This window comes from Macrobrachium rosenbergii, chromosome 14 (assembly GCF_040412425.1).
Source record: "Macrobrachium rosenbergii isolate ZJJX-2024 chromosome 14, ASM4041242v1, whole genome shotgun sequence".
In the NCBI taxonomy this organism is placed as follows: domain Eukaryota; kingdom Metazoa; phylum Arthropoda; class Malacostraca; order Decapoda; family Palaemonidae; genus Macrobrachium; species Macrobrachium rosenbergii.
The window spans coordinates 32,538,861-32,563,809 of record NC_089754.1 but is presented as its reverse complement, the minus strand read 5'-3'; the positions used below and the strand labels follow the sequence as shown (position 1 = coordinate 32,563,809).

The window sequence follows — 24,949 nt, the reverse complement described above, 5'->3', positions numbered from 1 at the left end:
CAGCATAACCTTGTGGAACAACAAACTTCACAGGGCCAGCCCACCTCAGAGGAGTAAAGGAGCATCATATGCAAGTTTAGGCATTTGCAGTATGAGCCTCACTCTTTTAACGGTTCACATCTTTGTGACCAGGTGTTTTCTCATTCACGGAAATAAGGCAATGTGTGATTGATGGGTTAATTTTAAGGACTTACATTTCAGCTTTTTCTCCTCAACCTACTTTCTCCTTTCACTTCTAAACTTTTGTATATATAGGTATAAATTGGTTCTAGTACTAATTTAGCTTTATTTACATACATCCCTATTTCATGCTATCTTACATGTGCTTCTTCCATCACTATGTATCAAGTATGGAAAATAATGCACACACAAATGTGACATTAAAGCCCAGTAAGTAAAAAATAAAACAAAATTGTGGACAGTTTAACTTCATTTTTTCATTGGTCATAACATGCACTACACAATTCAACTTCTATACATAACAAAAATATCCATACCCTGCTATAATTATTAGCAGCTCTAGAATAAAATTTACACCTGTTTAATTATGTACTCAGAACTATCCAATACAACATATTAAACATATAATTATGCAATTTCTACAGCAAATAAAGGATAGCTGTTCATACCAGCATTCAAATGTAAACATACAAGCAAATACTGTATAAAACCCTTAAAAACTAACTTGTTTTACTATTTAGGAAAAAACTATAAGAATGACTAAATTTTTAGTCTGACTCGAAGAATATTTTGCCTATAGCAGTAGCAATTCCCAAGTGACTTCAAAAGCATAGGAGTGATGCACGTACAGTTTGACGGAGTTAATCTGTCTTCTTGTGTCCACTTCCTAGAACCTTTCGACGTTGTGCCAGCATATGGGAGTACAGCATGGGGAAAACTGAAATGAGAAGCAGAATTCAAAGTTCTACAGTGACAACCTGGTATCATTCACACATACTTTCATAAAATGCTGAGCTCTCTCTTCCTGTAATATAATAGGTTCCTATTTGGCCTTTGGCCTAACAGCATGCCCTTCATTACTAAAATATGCATAACCATGACCTTCATTAATAAAATATGCAAGTCAAATGTGAAGTCCATATCATATATGAGGGCCTCAGAACCAGAAGGTTGTAAATGCCACTTTTTTTAAAATGAGTAAATTGCCCTCAAAGTCTAGCATTCATTACTCTGCTTCTAAGAAAGATATTGATTTAAACTAAGTTTCATATGAAAGCCCTACTCTTTAGAACTTTTTTGTGAAAATTTGAAAAAAATTGTAGGGTGCGCTTGTGCGCTAGCATTCAAAATGTCCGCCTAACCCCTCACATTTGTGTATATTCTGGTCATAACCAGCACTTAAACCATAATTAAAAGTGTAAAATGATAATAAAGTATTATTATATTCTTGGTATAACAACAATGGATGTATTATAATAATAATAATAATAATATTGATGAGTAATCAATATAGTGTGATGGATAATAATAATAATAATACAGTAATATTAGTAATAAGATGTTGACGATGATAACCTTCCATCATCATAATGTTTAACCATTAAAATGGCTGGCCTACATTATGTGCAGACACGAGTTTGTCTGTACACCGAGAAACATATTCTTGGCCTGCATCGTGCAGTAACTTAACATTTAATTTTTTTCCATGACATTTCATTCCTTGTCCTTTTTCTTCCTCTTGGCCGTTGCACGACATCACAGTGATCACTTTCACTATCAGAGGAAGACATAATGGCGCTAAATAAGGGATAATAATAATAAAAAAAAAAAATCACGACACTACGGACATTCAATTTTGCCGCGAAAATCACTAGGCTGGGAATGTAAACAATAACGGAGATGTAAACTGCGCGGTGATTGGCCGACACTTACAAGCCCCTTATGCAGGAAAATGCTGATTGGCCTAGAACTGAATACCCGTTTAGTGACGCGCGCTCTCATTGGCTCGCTCTGAGCTGCTGCACATGCAACCTTCTGGTTGTAACTGAGCTCTTATGAGGCTGTAAGCTCCGCGCGACATCACGTTCATTCATATAGCTAAAACTGATAATTCCTACTGTTCCATTAGGGATTTCGACCTTACTGAAACGGCTGAATAGCTTAGAAATGCCACAAATAGACAGAGGAAACTTTGCCACATCTACTGGTATGCCTAACTCCAAATCGGTGGGGGTGGCGTTTACAACCTTCTGGTTCTGAGGCCCTCATATGTAGTTTAAAAGTCATAGAAAAGGTTGAATTACTTTGTTTGACCTTTGTCCTATAATTATGACCTGGACCTCACTGTGCACATCATTATTAATAACTTATGGTTGCCGAATATAACATCTACATTGACCTTATATCAGGAGTTAAAAAGTATGAACAGAGATATTTCCTTGACAATCTAAGTCTCTTTGCTCTCACATCAACCTGTTTTAAAAATTTTTTCTTTTTCTTTTAAATAGTTAAATATTAAGATTAAAGGATACATTAAGTGAAAGAATGTGTTGGTTAGTCAACTGACAAAATTCCAGACATACTGGTAGTTACAGGTAAAAAGCAGAACTTACCTGGTATGTACATCAAGGCAAATATGATCATTGTATAGTAGAAATTAAATGTGAAGTTGATGCTATTGGGCATGGTTGTTGAATAAATGCCAGTCTTCAGTGCAACTGGCAAAGCTGCATAAATGCACAGGAGTTCGCCTGTTATTCCCATGGGGTACAGCACAATGAACATGGTATATCTGAAAGCACACTTCTGTTAGAAGCATATTTTGACTTTCACAGTACTTAGTGCTGTACTTTTCCAAGATCACTACTATATACAGTACAATCTAAAACATATCAATGACGAAATTACATACTTTTAAATAATTTCTGTTTGAAATAAAAGCCTTTTATTTTACATATGCCTAATGTCAGACTGATGCAATAAGTTCTAGAACATGAAAGATGTGAGCTGCTTTCTCAGTTGGGGATCCCATGACACTAAGGGGCAAGACATTTAAATCTGCAGCAAACACAAATGAAATTAGTAATATATTAGCATCAGTATTGCCTAAAACCTTGGTTGGGAAAATATGTACTGAAAAAAGGAAAAGTTCTTTAGTATTAAACAGGCATAATAATGGCTGCAAACTTTTCGAGAGTTTGTAAAATGTGAGAAACAAATGCCTTTGTTTTTAATTTAATCATATACTCTTATACTCTGAAAAACAACCATTCTAGAGGTAAAACTTGGGTGGATTTCTTCCAAAATTTAATCTATATATAAAAATGGATGTGTGTTTTTTCCAGCATAACTGAAATGCACTGAGCAATTTCAGCCAAACTTGGTATACATATGAACTACTATCTAGAAAAGAATGCTGTGGGCGTAAGACATCACTAGCACCAAAGGGGGTGGGGGTGGGAAGGGCTCCCTGAAATGGGGCCGGTTCCGCCCGCAGACTTAGTAACTAAAACTCTACAGGTTTATCATACCTTATTTTGGTATACATATGACTTACTATCTGAAAAATACTGTGGGGGTGAGACATCACTGGCACCATAGGGGTTGGGGTGGAGAGGGGTTGACGTAAAAATAACCAAAAATGATGATTTCAGAAAGAATAGGTCTGTTCATGTGCAGGTAGGCGGAGCTACACATATGTCACGTGGCGAGGTAGGTAGAGAAAGACTCGGAGGGGAATGTTTATAAACCAAGCCTTTAATTTTAATAATGGGATTTACCCAATATTTTTATAAAAATGTGATTAAGCAAAATGCATTAGTTTGTTTTTAAAAGTAATGAAATGGCAATAAAAGATTAATTTCATTCATAGAGTATTGAACTTCACTATAACATCAAGAATATAATTAAGAAACAACTCCAGGCTGGTACAGACGTAATTTCCTGTAATATTTACTACAGTACTGATATTTAGTACAAAGGAAACAAAGTTATATCTGGTGACTTACATTCAAGTGAAAACAATTTATCATAACCTGTATGGTTAGGCCTAATCTTATAATTGGTGGCATCCAGTCAACTGCAATTATATTATTTACTGGGCAAAGAACAATGGAAATATTGCCAAGGTATTGTAAAATGATTAATTAGGTCAGACATTTAATCCCTAAAGGAAACTGGTATTTAATTCCCTGGCCCAAGTCCATAATTGCCAAGGTATTGCAAAAAGATTAACTAGGTCAACAATTTATTCATTGAATGGAATACTGGTATTTTAATTCCCCGACCCAGAGTTCTAGTCTAGCAATTATCTTGAAGTCTGACAACAGAAAAACTTTGTAAACCACGTTGATGATGATTGTTAGCTTTATAGGAAATCAGCTGGAATGTTCAGATGTTTAATTGTATAAAAAATAAATATAAAAAATTTATATACATTACATCTCCTCTTTCCTTGTGCACCATCCAAAATCTAAAGTGAAAAACACGACAAACATTTGCAACATTTGATTATCAATGGTAATAGTAAGCATAGTAAATATTAAGTGACAAATATTTGTCATACTGTAAATATATTCAACTATATAAACTGATTTATTATGAATAGTTAACTTTACTTGGATAGAATACCACTTACACTTAGCCTACTCTCTCCTTGCATACCACCGAAACTCCAAATAGGGATATCGTAGCATCTAATCATTTGCTATATTCAGTGCTACATCATTCTTTAACTGTGCAAGATGTCTTGGTATTGGGATTCCATGTAACTGCATAATCAGTTGATTGGAAATGCAAGCTATAAAGCTTCGAAGAATCTGCATTAAATTTGTCTTTTCTCTTGCACAGATGAATCCATTTCTTTCAGAGTTCTTCATTTTCAGGAAATTTATGAAAAGTAAGATCAGTATTTAGATCTGGACTGGAGTTACATCCATAGTGCGCATATATTCGGCATAGATGCATGTGAATACACAAAACAAGGTTACAATTGCATTTACACCTCTCCTTTCTGCTATACTTCCTTGACCTGGCTGACAAGGAAATAGCCTGTCCGCTCACCCTGTGACGTCGTGTATGAATCGTACATGAAGTTGGTAGAATTTTGGGTTAGTTGTGAACAGACCTTCTCTTTCTTAGACCATGCTCTAAACCATAGTTTTCGAGGTCGCTGAGATGAATAGTGACATTCCCCATGCCCTTCAAGTCCAAGTTCAGCCCCGATAGGAATGGGGGGTGAGAAGGGGTGAAATATAAAATGTCAAAAATACTGGGCAATATAACTAAAGCAACTATCTTAACAGGAGAGAGAGAGAGTTAGTTTATCAGTTGTCATTCACTTTTCCGGGGACAGTGCCAGGTTGGTCAGCTAGTATCTGTAAAAATGTGGATAGAGCTACAGGTAACATTATTTAAACTATTCTAATGTGTTAATTAGTTGAAGTTGTGACTTTTTTTTTTATTCAACTCCTTTGTTAACTACCCTCATCTGCCACTCCCTCTTTATAACCTATCCCTATTTTCCTTGGATAAAAAAAAGGGGGGGATTTGATATTTTTGAAAATGGCAATATAACAAAAGTTCTCTTACTCCATTATCAATGTGATACATCCATAAAAAACAATGGACTGTTTTTTATCTCCATCATACTTCCGATTTTTTCTTCACTACCACTTTTTCTTCACTACCACACAAGGTCACAGTGACATTTTACTTGCTCTCTCTCTCTCTCAGGAAGGATACATCCAGTATTATATTCTTTACAGGTGATTTTTTGATTTTTTGTCTGCCTGATAGTTTGAACTGAGGCAAACTAGTTCTGGATGATTAGCAAAACTATGAAAACTACAAACCACTTGTTTAAAATACAGTTGAAGTTTGATGAAATGTATTTTCTAGGTTCTATTTTATACTATTAGTACCATTAATTTTCTATGACTAACATACACAACCTTCAATCTGACAAAAAAATGTAGAGGAAGCAAATCTTATCATACCTTAAAAATGTGATGATGTGTGGCACACGGTCGAGAATGTTCAAAAAGTAGAAGGCATAACGTACCACCTCAGTCACGCTCCAGGCAATCAGTAATAGAGGGTAACCTGGAAATGAAAGCATCCACTTCACAGACATGACAAGATTACACACTCAATAGACTTTAATATTCCTCCAAAGACTATAAAATGCTTTCCCATTTCTTTTTCAATTGACAAAATTCACTCACTGTTCTCTCTTTTTTTTAAAGTAAAATTTTCACTGGACTCAAATTCAATGGTTGAAACATCAAGAAATACTGTATCAATCTCATTTAAAATCATGAAAATGAGACTGATTCCTTTTATGGACATTCAATACAACCAAAGACAAGTGAGAAATATAAGATATTCTTGATGATGGCATGAAAAAAGTAATCATCATCATCTTGGCCTTGGCAATTTTGGTACATTTTCATTCTACATAGTTCCAACTTTTTCATTTAATTTTAGTGCAGAAATTTCATACAGGGGTTCTGTAATTTTACTGTACATAAAAATATCAGCAGTTACTAATGTAAGACAATATTGGTGTCTCATTTAACTTTCAAAAGGGATATCAAAGTACTTTCAGAATAACATTCAGTGGATGCATTGTGTGTTTCCTAAAGCTAATTTTAAAATACAGTAAACCAGTGCACAACTTTCAAGTCTCTGACAGCTCTGACAGAGAGAGAGAGAGAGAGATGATTACTGGTTAATTGTGAAAGGAATTTCTCATCTTGCATGGTAGTCAGCATGGAAACTAGATGACCACATTAGATGTCAGCTATATTTGGTTTGCATGGTAGTCAGCATAGAAACTAGATGACCACATTAGATGTCAGCTATATTTGGTGTAAGTTTTATTGGTCATATGAAATGAGAATAAAAGTTATAAAATGACTATAACTGTGAAGTGATATCAACTTTTATGCATATTCAAAATCACACAGAAGTACTGTATCATCAAGAGACTAGCTTAATAAAAACCTTGCACACACGGTAAAAGTATAAACACTTCCCTTATCCAAGATATAATAAAAAACCATATGAACTGGTTTGATTTTATGAAATTTTGGGTGTCGAGCCAAACACTGGGACACTTCAGCCATTCAGCTCTTAAGACAATGAAAGTGTAATTAGAATGGTTGCACAGCAAGATATATAGATCTAGATAATAAATGAGATGAAGTACAAGGAATTAAGGGTGGAACTGGAGAAAACCCAACAGATGCACTAAGTAACAGTTAGAAGGGTTAGACAGCAAAACTGGAGAAAGGAAGTTGGAACAGAGTTCAAGTAAAATGCTAAAAAGTGGGTGCAGCTAGGGGCTAAAGAGATGCTGAAAACACCAATTAGTAATGCCTACACTGCACTTACAATGCACTATGTTAGGTGCACTGACAGCAATACCATGGGAGGGGGCGGTGGTATATAGATCCTGTCAGAATTATCGTATCATCAATCCTGCGAAAAAAAAGTTAACATACATAACCCAAGAGACAATTTTTTCTCACTGAATCCTTACCAAAGCTTGTCTGGCTCTCTTTGAATGTGTGTAGAATAGGCCAAAGGGCAACTAATCTTGATAACACCTGAGGGAACACAACGCCAACTTTTGAAGGTACTAATCCTACAGCAGAATGGACCACCTGGAATATTGTGATAATAAAAGAAAATTATTTTCTGCCTAACACTGAAATAGGAGAGAGAGAGAGAGAGAGAGAGAGAGAGAGAGAGAGAGAGAGAGAGATTGATTTACATAACCTAACTAGTTCAGCTAACTTGAATTCCTTTTACACTTGAAGAAAAAATGGGAAAACTTATCAAGGCATCTTCATAATCCCTGAAATTGAAAAATGTCTCTCCTTACAATTACCAGAATTACTTTGATAAGCTCTACAGCACAAATTTACATTTAGGAACAATTCATTTCTCTTTGTTCAATAAGAGACTGAGATATGCATATTTGAGTATAAAATAGTATGGTATGTACAGTATATATATACTTTATATTCAACAATTAATCTATGTATTCACATCAGCATGATATATCTAAAGCAACAGAAAAGTTTCCCTAAAATTGCAACAATGGCAACACTGTATCACAGGAAAGAGAAGAGAAGGTAAAACCAAGGTGAGTTTTTGTCATGCCATATAACCAGTTTTTTCACTGTCATAAATAAACCACTTTTTGTGTGCCAATGATAAAAAATGGAGGAGAAAAGGTCACTTATACTGGACTCAAGATTTTGCTTTATACACTCTGCATTTCAAACTGAGAACTTTCAGTAAAATATATTGTCTTTTTATAAAAGCATTTTTAACATACTTTTATTAAACACAATTTATAAACAAAACCATTCAATGCTCAATGAAATTCTGAAATACCAAACTGAAAATGGGAATTACTGGCACATATTTATAGTCAAGATACTGTTTAAATTAATCAGTCAGACATCTCCCAGTGATAAAATGATAATGGTTGAAGAGTTATTATGTCATTACTTATCTGTCTACCTTATAAATGCTACCAGTATATCTAAAGGAATGGTTAAAAATTACGTTCACATTCTCTCATAAAAACCTGATGCTTTCTAGAATGATGCAAGCTTTCTATTTTTTTTTTTCAGGTTCACTGACTCAATAAAACTTCTACTAACCAGAAAGGCATAAAAAGCATTTCAGTAAAATTGGCATTACAGTAGTCAATATATACCAAAGTACTCAAGCACATAAGGCAAAGTTGAAAAAAAAAAAAAAAAAAAAAAAAAAAAAAATTGCATAGTAATATTCATTACTAATATAAATATACAGTATATATATATATATATATATATATATATATATATATATATATATATATATATATATATATATATATATATAATAACACCAAAAGATAATCTAAAAACAAGTAAAGAAGGTTATCTGATAAGGAAAATACTCAATGTGGGATGTGTCACTTAACAGCACCTACAACTGTCTCAGTAACTATCAAATATAGATGATTTGCATATACCCAGGATTGTCAAAGTGCTCATAGCCTACACAACATGTCAATTTCATACTTTTTGCTGATGTAATCATACACAATAAGGAATAGTATTTGCGTCATTTAGGAAAATAAAATTGTTTATGGTTATATATCAGAATGATATATAATCATTTCTATCTTTTATCAACACGTATTTATTCAAAACAATAAATAATCGACTGCCTAACATTCCTCCAAGAAGGGAAAGATTTTGTTTGATTCATGATTATGGTATTACCAAAGGTATGAATTGACCAAGTTTATAGATACCGTATGGACATGTTTAGAGGTAATTTTTTTCTAAAAATCCATGTAACTTTATACTTAAATCTACGATAAGGAATTCGATGTCACTGTAAAGATACAGAATTGAAGTTAATGTTAAAAACATCCCTGAAACCAGTATAAAGAATACGTGTCATGAGTTAAAGTTAGTCATATAAGAAAGAGTTTTGCCACTTTTTTTTCTTAATACTGTATGATGAGGGGGTGGAAGGCTAACTGTTGCAGCAATTCATTTGATAATAGGAAAGAAGTAAAAAGGCATAACAGAGTATAGACTATATACAGTGTTTATATTAAAAAAAGATGTCTATTCTCATACAATATTAATGGATGAGTTTAAATTAGAACTGAGGGGTTGGTTCAGCTTTTCATGAATTGTACAGTGAAGTTTACTTTCATTTGACAATAGTAACACACATAAAAAGATATCACTGTCCTAGGCCTATACAAAATTGTCTGTATCACATGGAAATATTGTTTTAAATCTTTATTGTATGATTTGGACTGATAACAACCTACGATATTGTTGAAGGTCTAACACAGAAATGAATAACGTCTATACATAATTTATTCATACTCTGATCAAAGAGTTTGAGATACTTCCCATATGAAATACAATGGCAACTGTCACAAGATTGATGCTAACCTGTCCACACATGCAATTATCTGTCAGTCGGTCGGAAATTATTTAGGTAATACCATCAGTTCAACTGTTGTGTGAGTGAACTGTATATGCCCATAAACTGTTGTCTAAACATAAGTTTTAACGACAGTTTTGATGAACTGACAGATGAAATGACAGGTAACCTTGATCGTGAATACATGGCCTAAGGTTGTTGAATTCTATGAGAGAGAGAGAGAGAGAGAGAGAGAGAGAGAGAGAGAGAGAGAGAGAGAGAGAGAGAGAGAGAGAGAGAATTACCAAATGTCATTCAGAATTTTTCTGGGCAGCGCTGGGTTGGTCGGCCAATACTATATATGTAAAATACTATGATTTAGGATTACAGTGAAAACAAAAGTAATACGGCAATATTTATCTTCCAACAATTAATAAAATAACAGCCACTATGAAAGTTAATACTTATCTTCCAATAAATAATAAAATAACAGCCATTATGAAAGTTAATATAATTAGTCCTTGTTAAACACAATCCAAAAGAGCAATGCAATATTAGTAAAGGCAGGTTGCACTTATGGAAAATATAAGAAATTCAATATGACATATCAAGGCTAAACCAGTGACAGTAGTTTATAAATTTACAGTAATCTCTCGACGAATTGTAAGTACAGTAAAAAAAAAAAAAAAAAAGTACAATACTGTACAGTAATTAAGCTAAACTGTCCACTCACATGAAAATAACAGTGTTACCGTATCTATAAATATTTTCAAGACAAATGTAATTTTTCAGTAGGAGTCATACTGCAAACCATAATGGCAAACTGTCAACTGTCTTCTGAAAAGCAAAAATGATGTTACTTTGCTGCACAGTAAGGTACTATTAATTAACTTTGCAGATTGTCCTGTGAAACATTGTACTCTCAGTTGAGAAACTGGACTACTTAAATTTACATAACTGTCCCATTGTGTTATTGTCATCTCACCTCTAATATTGCAAGAGTCTGGAATATCTTTAGAACCTCATGTGTACTTCCCCACAGTCCAGCACGGCCCTCATGAAACAAGTGATGAACAGTCTGGACCAGCACAATTAACCACCTATGAGAGATTCAAAATGTGAAAGAGTTTAATCTTTGTACAACAAAGTTATGTCATTCAATGGATTCTATTCAAACAGTTTTACAACTTATTACAATGCTACACTGTAGTTTCCATAAGACTATATTAAGGACTGAGTACAGTACTGTATAATGACTGCACTTTGAAAACAAACTTTTGCCATGTATACAAAACGGAACCTTTTGCATAGGAGTATTCATGGGGTGATCTAGAATTGGTCACTTAAGGTTGGTAACAAGATGGCTCTTGTTCATTCCAGTATCTAGAATTCATCATAGATGTTTAATTTTAGATATTTTAATGAATCATATAATGGTAAAAATTAATATTTCTAAAAATGTCACTTATGATTAACTTTCCTCAGTTTTAACAGAAACATGTAAGGCCTTGGAAAGTAAGTTTTATACACCGTATATAATGCATTTACAAATTTTTTCTGAAACGTGCTGAGAACAGGCCCTATATTCCACATTTATAATCTGCTGGCAGGTATAACATAGCTTGCCTAACCTCTATGTTGCTCAGCTTATGGGAAAAAAAAATGAACTTAAAAACTAAGCTACACTAAAATAATGTAAACATCAAGACTAATTTGTTACTTGTCTATACTTTGTATATGTTGTAAATATGAATTACAAAGTGACAAATTAACTGGTGATATCTACCTAACCTACAACTGCACACATGCTAAGTAGCTACCTAAGCTATGGCAGCAAATAATGCTGATCAACATAACTGCAGAAACCTGATTAGTCAAATAAAAAGAACAACACATTTATTTAAGCACTAAGGGCACAAAACCAACCTCAACAAAACTAAAGTGAAAGTAGGTATATGGTAGATTAATAGAGGTGGGGGAAGGGGGGAGGGGTTTCCAGGAAGACCAAACTCCTCAAGTTTGGCAGAACACAACACCCTACATTAGGTTAGGTTAGGAGGTATCCACGTAACTACTAAGCGGCATTTTTTAGTAAGTAGGATCCAGAATCCTAAAATTTGTAGTCAAGCCCTCGGGAACTTTCTGTTACTAAAGCGCTGAAGAGAGGGAAAATAGGGAGTTGGAGTGATTGGACAGCAAGCCTGAAGAAAGGAAGCGGGAATGAGTTATATTAAAACGTTAAGATGCGGTGAATCTCGGCACGAGCATAATGAGTTACGCGGCCCAGCATACGAAACTGTAATCTACCCAGAAATTCATTTCTCAGTATAACGTGGTTCGGATTCCACAATAAGCTGTAGGTCCTGTTGCTAGGTAACCAATTGGTTCTTAGCCACGTAAAATAAGTCTAATCCTTCGGGCCAGCCCTAGGAGAGCTGTTAATAACTCAGTGGTCTGGTAAAAATAAGTTATAAATTACTTTACCAAGTGAGGTGCACCGACGACATTAGCCTACCATTACCGGCGCCTAGGTTAGGCTGGTATGTAAGGTATGTTTCTGTCACCAGCTAACTGATGCCACTAACCTAGACCTATTAACTTTCAAATGTGACTTCAATGTCCAAAACTACACCTGACCTGACCCCAGCGATATTAACCTATAACCAGTGATTAATACGAACAAGCACTTACTCTTCTTCAAGCAAACATCATAAACTTTTCCTTCATAATTTAACTCACCCAGCGCTCAGAAACACATTATAAAATATTAAATAAACGTTCCCTGGTGTGCTGGGGTCCGTCTTTTTAGTTCCTTCGGCCATGGCGAGGCAGGGATAGGAATATCACTTGGTCAAAGGTTGCACTGCATCTGATCTGAGAGCGGGTGAAAGTATTGCTTATATGTCGAGTAAAATGCCGCTGGCCCGTTCAATAAGTTAGAACTTCACTTTACATGAAACGGAAAACAGCCCTTTAGCCGTGTTTACTACATTTCGTATCCTGCATTCACAAATTGCGTGATATGAGAAAAAACAATTTTTTGGCATTTAAATAAATTGCATTATATTACCTCACGGTAAAACAGAATAAGTCTAAACAATTCACTCTACACGGAGCAGAAAACAATTCTTTTGTCGTGTTTACTACATGTGTTCGTATCCTGCATCCACAAACTGCATGGTATTGGAAAAACCAATTATTGTTGGCATTTGAATAATTTACATTACATTAACTCCTGATAAACAGAATATTTCTAAGCAATTCACTCTATATGGCACAGAAAACAGTACTCTTTCTGTTTTCACTACGTTTGTTCGTATGCTGCATTCCTAAAGCTCATAATATTGGAGAAACCAGCTATTTTTGCATTTGATAATCTGTCAGCATGATTTTATCCTGATAAACAGGTTAACTGTAAACAATTCGCTTTACATGAGGCGTAAAACAGTCATTTGGGAGTACGTATTTACTACGTGTTCGTATCCTGCATTCACAGATCGCATATGATGAAAAAAAACTTATTTTTGGCATTTAAATAACTTGCGTTGGGAAATGTATATATTATCCTGCTAGCATAATTTCAACCTGGTAAAACATTAACTTTAAACATTACTGTTCGTACAAAACTCACACTTCTGGTTTCAAAATTATATTAACAAATCTCGAACATTCTAAACTAGGTGAAGTTGAGCAGTGTGTGTGAACGTACATACCTTAATTAAAAAGTCACCGAACCCATAATGGGTGGTTGCCATGTACCCTTTTATAGAGCTTGTTAAATATTAATTAAAAATGCACGTTAATGAATGTTTAAAATGACCAATGTCATTCTTATAGCTAATGCTCATTTGCTCGTAGCTCCAACAGTCTAATTGACGAAATTATATGAATGTAACTTGCTTTCAAAATCATAGTAATGGCAATTTAAATAGCACCATCCTTTCGCCCCAAAATAGATTTTAAATACCAATAACAAAGCTTGCGACATTTCATTCCACGCAAAGTCGCCCTGAAATGCCACGACGATTTCGAATATAAATACATCCTTTGATAAAATGTATTATATAAACTCTTCAGATCTGTAAGAATGCGATGAGTAATAACTTTTTATCATAACAGCCGATAGTACAGTTTGCCGAGTAGTGATTTTAGGTCTTAACTGTAGTTGTACAGGATGAATTGCACTTACAGTGTTATATTTTTACATATAGCTATTCCATTTGTTGTACGTTGTTATAGAAGTACGGTATATTAATAAGTTTCAGTCTTGGCACGGTCATAGAGTACGATGAAAGCGCGTTTGCAAACTGCCATTTAAACAGCGGAGTGATCAGCTGTAGCCAATTAGATCAAGCCCGTTGAGATATTTGATTCTGATTGGCTCAACTGATTTTGGATGCGTTTTGTAGAGCCAAGTACTTCGTTGTTCTTACGTTAATTTATACTTTTAATGTTTTTCAATGCGATTTTATAATAATATAAATAGAATTTTAATAGGGGTAATTTAACGCTTTAAAGTAATTTAAAGCGTTAAAATAAGCGTGAATAGACAACTACGAAAGTCAATATGGAAACTAGACGTCAATTCAGAGTTTTAAAGTAAAAATTAACGTAATTTTTTAATACAAATAATGTTTAAATGAAAGTTATTATAACTGTAGCGTAATTTAATTCGTTAAAATGAGCGTAAAATAGACCATTACAAAACACAGCATAGAAAGTAGACGTTAAGTTGGAGTTTTGACGTTAATAAATGTAATTTTATGGTATAGATAAAGCTCTAATAAAGGTTATTTATCAATTTAGAGAAACTTAACCTGTTAAAATAAGCCCGAAATAAACAACTACTACGAAAGACAACATTGAAAACCAGACTTCTACCACTCAACACAGTTGTTTTGATCCCGATTCGTGACGGCTGCAGCAGCCGACGCAACAACCAACAAGACCTCGCAATTTTATAGTAGTATTATACTTTTCCGTTTTGTTTTTCTTATTTGTATCAAACTAACACTTTATATAATTCGAAATAATTAAAATTATTTATAATTTTTTGGTTAATTTAGATAATCTACGAGGGAGAGAATTCGGACCCCAGGCCAGAATTGATCTTGGTCTATAGTACCTAGGCTGTGGTGCTTTAAATGGTCAGATTTAAATTTAAATTTCAGTAGAAAAGTGTAAAATGACCTCTTAAGAAACCCTCACCTTACATTTTAAAATTTTCAAAACAGAGCTTGAGTCTTCGGGCCTTTCCTTTGGGGTGGTGTCAAAAAAAGGTCAGGTCAAATTTCTCTGCTGATGAAAAAAAAGTGTAATATTACCTCTTAAAAATTCATTTCCATGTATTTTAATAAATTTTTTTTTATTGATGTTACATTTACAGACTTTTCTTGTGGTGTCTAAGTCTAACATAGCCTAATAAAACCAATTGTCGCTTTAGGTTAGGCCTAAGCTAGGTAAAGTGTGTAGGCCTATTGTGGTGTACAGCCTGTTGGAGGTGAACAAGGCTTTTGAATACTAGTGGAAAATGAGCCATCAACTAGGCCTGGTAAATAGCCTTTGCGTCTTACACCTTCCTATGATTACACGATAGGGATGTAGCCCTGTAGTGTTACGAACACATCAGTTGGCCTAAGTATACAAGGCTAAGCATGATAATTTTTGTTATTCACCCAATGGCTATCTGATCGTTTGAGTAGTTCGTAGCCAGTCGTCTATATTTTAAACTATTTTTATGATGTATCCAATATGTACTTAATTATATTTCATTATACATCTTGATATGAATGTGTAGCTAGTCCCACATATCTTTAATCAGCATAGGCCTAGTCTGTGTGTATAACCTTTATATCCTAGAGAATCAGGACATGTTTAACAAATAGCAGTCACCCACAGTCTAGGCTGTATGTAAAGTTTTTGTCTAGATCTTGTTTATGTATATTTAACAATCTCATTAGAATACCTTGAATGATTCTCAGACATCTCACCAGAAATAGGCCTTCCTTAAAAAGAAGGGTGACTTGCAGTTTTGATTGAACCCCACCTTGCTTGAAAACTTCGGCGTTTCTTTGGAAAGTGGCTGTAATTTGATTTGCTTTTAATTCTTTTTATCTAACTAAAATTCATCTTGTTCTTCATCATAGAGTCTTTTAATTTATAAACCAAATATCCTCTGTATTATTTGCTGCATTAACTTGACTTCAGGAATAGGTGATCTGTTAGAATTCATTTCGATTTACCTCCCCATGGATACGAACACCCCCTCATTCTGTTTGTAGGTTTAAGGAAATTTCATTCACCTTTGGGAATGGTTGTAGCCTTCCTGGGGAAGATGGGCATACAATGACCGGAACCTTGTGCTCGGTCACTTATCCATTGCTTTTTTCGGGTCACAGTATCCTTGCCACTCCCGTCTTTAGTCCTGACATTCTCTCTTTTTAGTTCAAGCGAAATTGTGGTTTCAGGTATCAGGGTAGAATCATGACTTAACATGCTTCCTTTCTCTTTCTACAGTAGAAAATGTATAGGCTCTGGTCTGGTGGTGCTTGCTCAACTGTTGTACTGTATAGCTTTCATGGCTCCTTTCTGTAGCAATATTAGGTACACTGGTGTCACACTTAGGTACATTGGTCTCTTGCTTTAATGGACATGTTGGGAATCTAGGCTGTCCAACAAGTTAACAGAATCCGTTGAGTGGCAAAGACCTACCAAGCTAGGTTATGATCTTTTGTAACCCTGGACCTAATCTATAACATTGCCTGTATTTAGTTATAGACTTTTTATAAGCATTCAGCTTTTGATCTGATTTTAGCCTAAATGAAGATACACTCACTTCATATACTATGTCAGGTTCATGTCCGAACTTAACCATTTATTGTAGAAATCTTATCCTTTACCAAAGTAATGAGAGTGTGTTGTAGTTTAGAAGGTTACCCTTTGAACATACAGTACATAAGAATTATTTATGCAAAACATCCAATTCAGTCTCATAGTGATATAAGGTGTACATTACTGTAAAAGGCTGTATTGTGTAGCAGTGGTTCAAGGAAATGTAATCAAGAGTCTGAATTGCCCAATTTTGCTATATTGACAGATGCTTATATGTGATTGCACATTAACAAGGTATTTTACTTTAGTCACAATAGGACAGTTAATCACTTAATTGCAAATGATGTGCAAATATTACACAGTGATTGAGAGACGGGGAATGTAAACATGTTGGTCATGAGACAAATGGTTACTCTGAGAACTTAACACAGAACTGAAATTGATATTGCTAGGCATCATGGGTTGTAGTGTATACAGTGAATCAGTCATGGCTGCAAGTTTACCAAGGATAATGTGATCATGGTCCTGTATTCCCTTGCAATTTTATGAGATTTTCATGAAGATTATCAGAATTGATAGACATGTTATTCTATTTTTATTTTATTGATGCCATGTTTTTTTATGCTGCCCTTTGATTTGTGAAGTATGTGATCTGAGGTCTCAGAAGCTGAGCATTCACAGTAACAGCTATTCTGTAATTTCAGCAAACCTATTAGAAAGTATCATGGAGTGAGAGCATGGCTCAGGTTTTGCTGATTAATATGCAAGGTCTTAGTTTTGCTTGAATGAGGTATCTTCCCCCGCTGACTACACTAGGCTACTTACTGATTCATCCTGCATCTCAGTTAATGCTGGCTGCCATGTAAATTTGCATGGGGGGGGAGGATAACTCTAACAGGAGTTGCATTACTTTCATACTGTATTCTTATGTTACAAATAATGACAAAACTAACTTCACAGTTTACATTGGAGTAGTAGTGTAATAAGTGAACAAGCTCTGTATATTAAAAAAGTGGAATGTTATTAATTACTGTTTGTATAATTTGTAATTCACATGAGCACTTGTATAATGTTATAGTCAGAGGGGCATTACCATAGTTAAACTAGCAAAATTTCTTTCTAAAGCTCTCACAAGATGCAGAATGAACCATAGTTATATTTAGCAGCCGGAAGTATATAAAATTTTATAGGTTACAAGTATGAAGTACTGCACAAATGACCATATTATATTAATACGTATACCATAGTTATATTTAGTGGCCGGAAGTACTGTATATAAAATTTTATAGGTTACAGGTATCAAGTATTGCAAGAATGACCATATTATATTAATACGTATAATCTGGCATGCACAACATTTTTTACTTTTCAGCCATTGTTAAGGAGATTTGAGGAGAAGGGTGGCATGGAGAAAATCTTTGACAATGGTAAGTTAGTCTGGTTGCTTCAACTATTTGTAGATAGAAAGTATAAAGGTGGTTGTGGTTGCTGCAACTGTTTGTAGATAGAAAAGTATTGCAGTTGTTGTCTGTCATTAGATAATTATGACAGTATCCTCCTATTAGAGGAAGAAAGGATTTGTGATTACAGTAAATACATTTTTCTTTTCAACTGCAAATGTGTGCTGAGATTAAGTATTTTGATAAGCTAAAATTAAATGTAATATTTTTTTTCTGAACAGGGTATGAATGTAGTTGGACGAGACCACAGTAGCGTTACCCTGACTCCGAACATTGGGTCAGTTTTGCAGAATCCAAGTGTGACATCGCCTGTTATGACGACACCAGGTGTAACTATGGCAGACCAGCATGGATCTCCTAGTGCATCTCCGTCTGTTTTATTAGTTACCAGCAAAACAGCTGTTTCAGTAAGTCCCCCTCTGTCTGAAGATGCAAGAGAGTTTGTCTGCGGTTGGGGTGCTGCCTTCATCAACATTACGGTCACTTTTCCGATGAATAAACTTATGTTTCGGCAGGTACGGTGATTAGATTTTTAATATTGTGAGAATTGTCCCATTGGTATTTTTTAAATTGTAAAATGTAGATGTGTAGAACGAGTGTAAATTCCCTTTCTTCATACAAAAATCCAGACAAAATTCTTTGTTAATTGCGAGTTTCCATACTTTTTTTATTGGTCTCATGCAAAACAGTTGTCCCCTTGCCTTGTATATGGCTACAGTTTTTCCTCTTCTCCATTGTCTGCATATGAATGTCAGAATTTTCTAGATTTAGAAATTAAAATTTATTTTGTGTGAATATCTCAAGAGTTTTCTCAAGCACATCTTAGCATGAGAGTAAATTTGGACTCTTGCTTTGGACAAAGAATCCCAGCATGTATATATGCAACCAGTTAAGTGTAATTCAGGCAATACTTACTTCCTCATATTGTCAAATGAAGTCCCCCTCATTTTCCATATGATATGAAAACAATCTTTAGGCATTAGACTGAGGTGAGGTCCTTATTTGTATATAATTGTATGTGATATCATTTGCAGTGAAACAGTTTGCAACTAAATTTTGTCTGTCTAGTTATTTGAGACACAGAGGAAGCACTTTCTTATCAGCTGTGTTCAAAGGAACAACAAAGAAAGTTAGCATATCTCAAAATGTGTAATGCACATGAACACACTATCACAAGGCACATTTGAGAAGTTTCATTCCACCTTAGAGAAGGGGTTACAAGTTTATTGGTTGTACCAAAATACCCAAGAATGGGATGAAAAGTTTTTTCTTATGGTTAAAATGAGTGGATTCACACAATGTATTTTCAGTGAAGTGCAGGCTAGCATGGAGGAATGATGCCTCTCCATCTGGGCCAGTGGAGTGTTTGCTTAGGCGTGTGCAGTAAGATTTTTCAATTTTCAAGGTATATCAAGTTAGTTTGACTGGAAATAATTTCCTGGGAGTAAGGCTAGTTGCGATTAATGGAATTTGAGAAAAATTTATTTTAGAGTAAAAATTTTGGTTTTCAAGGCAATGAATTCAATGATTTTGAAAGGGAGTGGTTTCTATGTTTTTCAAGATAATGACTTATGTTTCAGAGATAAAAACTGAGGTAATTATTGTGGAATGACTGTTCATATATTTTCCAGATGCTGCATGGTATATCAACATCTCAGGCTGTCAAGCAGCTGAAAAAAGAAGGGATGAAAAACTTGTATAGAGGCATTCTACCCCCTCTATGTCAGAAAACAGTCTCTACCTCCATCATGTTTGGCATGTTTGATCAGTACAGCCGGTTGTTGAAATATTATCACCCACAAATCTCTGATGGTAATATACACTGGGTAATATGCCAGTGCACTCCTGTATTGAAAATTTGAAGTGCATGTAGGTGGATTGATTTCTTTTTATTGCTCTTTATTTGCATGCTTATGATTTTATATTCAAATATCTTTGTATCATATATGAAATGAAGAGGCTTTTCCTCTCCCAAAGCAGTACAGTAGTTGGTTACAGTTTCAGAAGTTAAGTCTTATAAAAGTAATTTTAGATTTGTAAATGCAAATAACAGCTATAATTTTACAGAGGTGCAAGTTGCTAACTATTGTTAATTACAATATCAACAAACACTCTGATATACTTGGTTGGTGGCTTTTGCTGTTTGTACTCTTTAAAGAGAGGAGCTAGTTAGGAGAACATGGGTAAAAATCATGAATGAATAAAAAGTACAGGACTGGTGACTGCACTTTCAGTGTTCTTGTAAAGCACTTGAGATTTGAATCAAGGTAGTGAATTATTGTGTGACCTTTGGTCCCCTTGTCAGATGTCTTTTTGCATAGTGCATTAGTAGTTGCTAAGTAAAAATGGTTGTGGAAAGAAAGCACACTTCAGCTAACTCAGTTTGACTAGTTAGTAAAAAATCTTATGTTTTTACATAAGTATTCCTGAACCTCACTCTTTTAAATGTAGGTTTGTCTATACATGGAGATGATCCACTGGCTCCATGGCTATGACTCATATTCTTGGCAGATAATGACACAGTAAAATTTATTCTCTCCTGGAATTGCAGTGTAAACTAGGATTAGTATCAAGTTGGTTCATAGGTCTATGGTGTATTTGCCACCTGCTTGCAGGCTAATGTATACTGTATATGCTATATGATGAGTCATTGCAAAAGAGTTTAAAAAAGTGAAACTGAGTAATACAGTAAAAACACAAGGCTGAGAGTCATGAGCATTATTACCATTAATACAAAATATGGGAAGAGAAAGTTCAGCCAGCCTCATCAATTTGTAAAATATGCTTGAAATAAAAGTTAAAATTTCAGTAGTAACTAGGGACATACAGTGTTTCATCATTTTTATCTTGGGTCAGTTTAGACATCATAAACTGCAGTGGTGCTGTGAAAATGTTATTAGGATGGGGCAGAGTTAGGTTAGAACAACCAATAGAATATACAGTACAGTAATGTTATAAAAATAGTTGAGCAAGACTGCTCGGTTATATTTAGACATGCAAGACTAAACACCTGGTTTGTGCATTATGAAGTGTTGAAATTTGAAATACAACACTGGTTTGTTTCTTTCATTATAATTTTTTGGCTTTAAAGGGCAGATATCAAATTCTCAATACTGGAGTGTATCAAGTTATCCTTAGCCATTGTGTTATTAGTGATTAGTAGTATACTGTAGTCCCTTTGTACATAACTTATTTTAAGACAACTTAATTTTAGGCAATTTTGTGATTTTTTTTAGGATTAGAAAGTGTGGTTTTGTGGAAATGAACCATAATTTAATGTTTGGGAAACCTGAACTCATTTTTGCACGTGTTTTTTTAAATTTCTATTTGGTTTCCTTCCTCAAATAAATAAAATTTTTGCAAAAGCCAATAAGAAGAAATTATTTTAAAGGATATTAAAGTCATAATTTCTTTGAACTCTACTCATGGGTACATCATTTAAGATCGGTTCTCATCCCCATTTTTGGTTCAAGGCCCAAATATTAATATAGGAATGCTTGTACTGTAGTTTCATTTTAGGTTTCATAATGTCCTGCAATTGCTTGCAAAGTGAGTGATTTCCTTTTCACTCTACAGGAAGCATGACAGATAAGATGTGAAATATCCAGATACTCTTACATCAGTCAATCTTGGTATTACACTGCTTAAAGTTTTCATTTTTACCATTGTCTGCTTGTCACTCCAGCTTTTAAAGACCATGTCTAAGTTCTTACATTGTTATTAATGTACAGTAATGAGTGTAAGTCTCCTGACCAAGTTAATTTTCTTCCAACTTGAAAGTTAGTCTTGAAAGTTTTTTATATATCACATGAAAAACTTGCCTTTTCATTTTCGTTGAGTAGAATTGATATAGTTGTTCCTAAAGTTATATCTGTACAGGCTTTTTTAAAGCATTGCTACTAAAATATTTAATGGTATTTTAAGTTTCATGAATGCTGACAGTAAAAAACCTTAAAACAAATTTTAGGTGCAACTCTGGCAATAGCAGCTACCTTAGCTGGGTGCACTGAAGCTATTCTCTGCCCTTTTGAAAGAATCCAGACTGTGCTACAGGACAAAAAGTTTCATGGTAAATACCGGTAAGTAAATTATTCTTTATTTATTTTATTTTTGTAATTGATAAGTTACAAGAGCTTTGCTGTGGGCTTCAAAAGTCAATTTTTACTCACTAAAAATGTTAAAGATGAGTGAATACCACAAATTATTCTAATTTTAAAATTTATGGTAATAACAAAATACCTTTTCTACAGAAATAGTTTACACTGTGCCCGCGAGTTAAGGAAATTTGGACTCGCAGAATACTACAGGGGTTTGTTCTCAATATTATTACGAAATGGACCAAGCAACATTCTTTTCTTTGGCCTGCGGACTGAAATCAAAGAACAAATACCTACCCCTGATGATGCTTGGTGGGCGCATATCCTAACAGATTTTGTGTCTGGTGCATTTTTAGGTGCATTTATATCAACTGTCATGTATCCTGTTAATGTAATAAAGGCCCATCAACAGACACAGGTAAGCTTTGGTTATCAGACAGAAAAAATTATTGAAAAAACTTTACTTTTCTCTAACCTGAAGCCTGAAGCTGCTAGCCTCTGTAACAAGTCTTTTCTGTAGGTCCTTTCCTTTTGTTTTCATCTGCCATTTCTCCTTGCAACCTCTCAGAGTGAGTGCATCTGTTTATCATTCATATGTTTTTATCTAACCTCTTCTCTTGATAGTACTGTATATTTTTTCAGCTTTCGTTATTTACCTCATGAAATTTCAGTAAAGGGTTTGGTACTAGGCCAGGCCCATCACATTTGTCATAGTGTGCTGTATTTTCTTTGTTTCACTGATTTTACCAAGCTCCGCTCCCTCACCATCAGCCTCAGTTTGTGCCATTTTTGTGTAAACCTATGTCCATGCATAATTGTGGTATGTAGTAATAAGCTTGTATCATTTATGCTTTGTAGTTTTAAACCTGTGGTTTTTTTTTTTTTTTTTTTGCCATAGCCCTTACTTTTAATAAACTAGCTATCTTAGTATGAGCAGAACTTTGCACTGTACAGCAAACAAAATTTTCCTTTGAGGACACAGAGACTACCAAAAATAGGTTTTTCCTATGTCAAAACCTGTTTTAGAAGGATGTGATGAAGTTATCCAAGAATTGAAATTCCTTTCTTTTTGTAACTAAATTCTATTTCACAAACTTCATAGATTTCTAAACACTTTTTAAACCATGAAAAGTACCAAGCATCTCCTTTCCAATATATTTTTTTGCTATGTATGCATTTTATTGCACATAAAAATAATAGCCCTTACTTCCCACACTGAAATAACGATAATCATGACTGATGGGTTTGTACGACATTTTCTTTTGTAAAACCTGGAACCTTAATAAGTTCCACTGGTACCACTTCATATTCTGTTTTTGTATACATTATGAGAGTGCACCTCTTTTTTTTTTCAGGTGGGTGGCCCCTTCATATCCATGCGCGAAACTTTCTATGATGTTTATCGATCGCGAGGGAGTCGTTTAAGTCGGCTTTTCAGCGGAGCTCATGTCAATTATAGCCGTGCCCTCGTTTCGTGGGGTATCATCAATGCGTCATATGAAATTTTACACAAATTGCTCTATAGCTAGCACAGTGAACTCGGGTAAATATTTTTTTATATTGAATATAGTTGTAAAGTGTACATTCTTTTCAAGAAATTGATATTTTTTATATGTTTATTTTCTTTATGTTCCACCATATAAAGTATTGAAGAACAGCGAAACTCATCATCTTAATGTTTGTACTCTCTGTAGGTAATACATTGACACTTCAGTTGTAATTCTTTAGTCACCTTACTCCAGGTGAAATTTTAAGATGCAGAGTACATGTACAGGATTTTTCCTTAAATTCTTAGCATTTTTACTTGTCTGTTCTTATGTCATATTTGTGGCAATGATAAAAACAAAAGACCTGTAATGTTTTTGGAGTCTTTAATAGTTGTTTCACGACAACTAGCTTAAATGTGATATCACACTAAGTAAAACTATTTCATTGATATAAGCTGGAAAACTTGTTAAAAATACAATGAAAATGGTCACAGCTGTGTACATTCAAATATTAAAGTTGTGGATGAATTTCTGTACATTTATGTATATAAAGCACTGTGTTGACACTCAAGCAAATGTACAAATACATATTTATTCTGTATAAAGCCATAAATGTTGGTGATAATTGTGCATCCAAAGTGAATGTGATTAAAAGTTAATTGTAGAATTCTAGTCGTTGGAATACCTGCATTTCTCTTGAATTTAGTTTGGTGGTTGCTGATGTCGGCAGAATAAAGCATTCACTATGGAAGTACTGAATGGGGTTCTGAAAGCTTTACCACTAGAAGAGTTTATATGTAATATCCACATCATACAATAGTGGGTTTCTCTGTATTTAGTAGCATATCTGTGCTATTATTTAATTTCTTTCCTGGAAGGATGCATTTATTTCTGTATGCTGTTAGAATTATGTTTGAAATAGATGTAAGCAAATTAATCTCTGTAATTCATCTTACCAATTCTTAGTAAGGTTTGCAAAGATGAACAGTTTGATCCACTGATTTTGAGGAATGAAAAAATCATAGATCTACTTGTACGTTGATTGCAGGTGCTGTAATGTGCTTTCCTTTGCATAGTTAGTGGCATCTTCTTCATAAGGCTTCTGCTCTTGTCTCCAGTGAAGGTTATCATAGAACTCTTCTAGCCTGTGTCATTTCCC

The 24,949-nt window shown here is 34.4% G+C and overlaps 2 protein-coding genes across 4 annotated transcripts; one reads left to right on the top strand and one right to left on the bottom strand.

The window, feature by feature from the left end:
- Positions 1 to 412: 412 nt before the first annotated feature.
- Positions 413 to 12,828, bottom strand: Hacd1 (3-hydroxyacyl-CoA dehydratase 1). 2 transcript variants are annotated; one of them, XM_067116292.1, is made up of 6 exons: positions 12,655 to 12,828; positions 10,901 to 11,015; positions 7,505 to 7,628; positions 5,958 to 6,063; positions 2,574 to 2,752; positions 413 to 898 (listed from the first exon to the last, which is right to left on the bottom strand). In XM_067116292.1, the coding sequence occupies exons 1-6, from the start codon at positions 12,735 to 12,737 to the stop codon at positions 822 to 824; spliced, it is 684 nt and encodes a 227-aa protein (XP_066972393.1). In that variant the 5' UTR covers positions 12,738 to 12,828; the 3' UTR covers positions 413 to 821. The 2 variants fall into 2 exon arrangements, with proteins under 2 accessions (XP_066972393.1, XP_066972394.1); XM_067116293.1 differs by lacking the exon at positions 12,655 to 12,828 and adding an exon at positions 12,400 to 12,519.
- A 1,935-nt stretch (positions 12,829 to 14,763) lies between these two features.
- Positions 14,764 to 24,727, top strand: LOC136845866 (mitochondrial nicotinamide adenine dinucleotide transporter SLC25A51). 2 transcript variants are annotated; one of them, XM_067116282.1, is made up of 7 exons: positions 14,764 to 14,881; positions 18,119 to 18,173; positions 18,428 to 18,721; positions 19,838 to 20,018; positions 22,174 to 22,285; positions 22,457 to 22,721; positions 23,659 to 24,727. In XM_067116282.1, the coding sequence occupies exons 2-7, from the start codon at positions 18,171 to 18,173 to the stop codon at positions 23,830 to 23,832; spliced, it is 1,029 nt and encodes a 342-aa protein (XP_066972383.1). In that variant the 5' UTR covers positions 14,764 to 14,881; positions 18,119 to 18,170; the 3' UTR covers positions 23,833 to 24,727. The 2 variants fall into 2 exon arrangements, with proteins under 2 accessions (XP_066972383.1, XP_066972384.1); XM_067116283.1 differs by having other exon boundaries at positions 14,780 to 14,878.
- Positions 24,728 to 24,949: the final 222 nt, after the last annotated feature.

Coding starts and splice junctions, on each gene's coding strand:
- LOC136845866 (XM_067116282.1), top strand. Junction 18,722..19,837: donor ATAAACTTATGTTTCGGCAG/GTACGGTGATTA, acceptor TATATTTTCCAG/ATGCTGCATGGTATATCAAC. Junction 22,722..23,658: donor AGGCCCATCAACAGACACAG/GTAAGCTTTGGT, acceptor TTTTTTTTTCAG/GTGGGTGGCCCCTTCATATC.
- Hacd1 (XM_067116292.1), bottom strand. CDS start 12,737: ATGGCCGAAGGAACTAAAAAGACGGACCCCAGCACACCAGGGAACGTT. Junction 7,629..10,900: donor AGACTCTTGCAATATTAGAG/GTGAGATGACAA, acceptor ACAATATTCCAG/GTGGTCCATTCTGCTGTAGG. Junction 6,064..7,504: donor AGAGAGCCAGACAAGCTTTG/GTAAGGATTCAG, acceptor TTTCATTTCCAG/GTTACCCTCTATTACTGATT.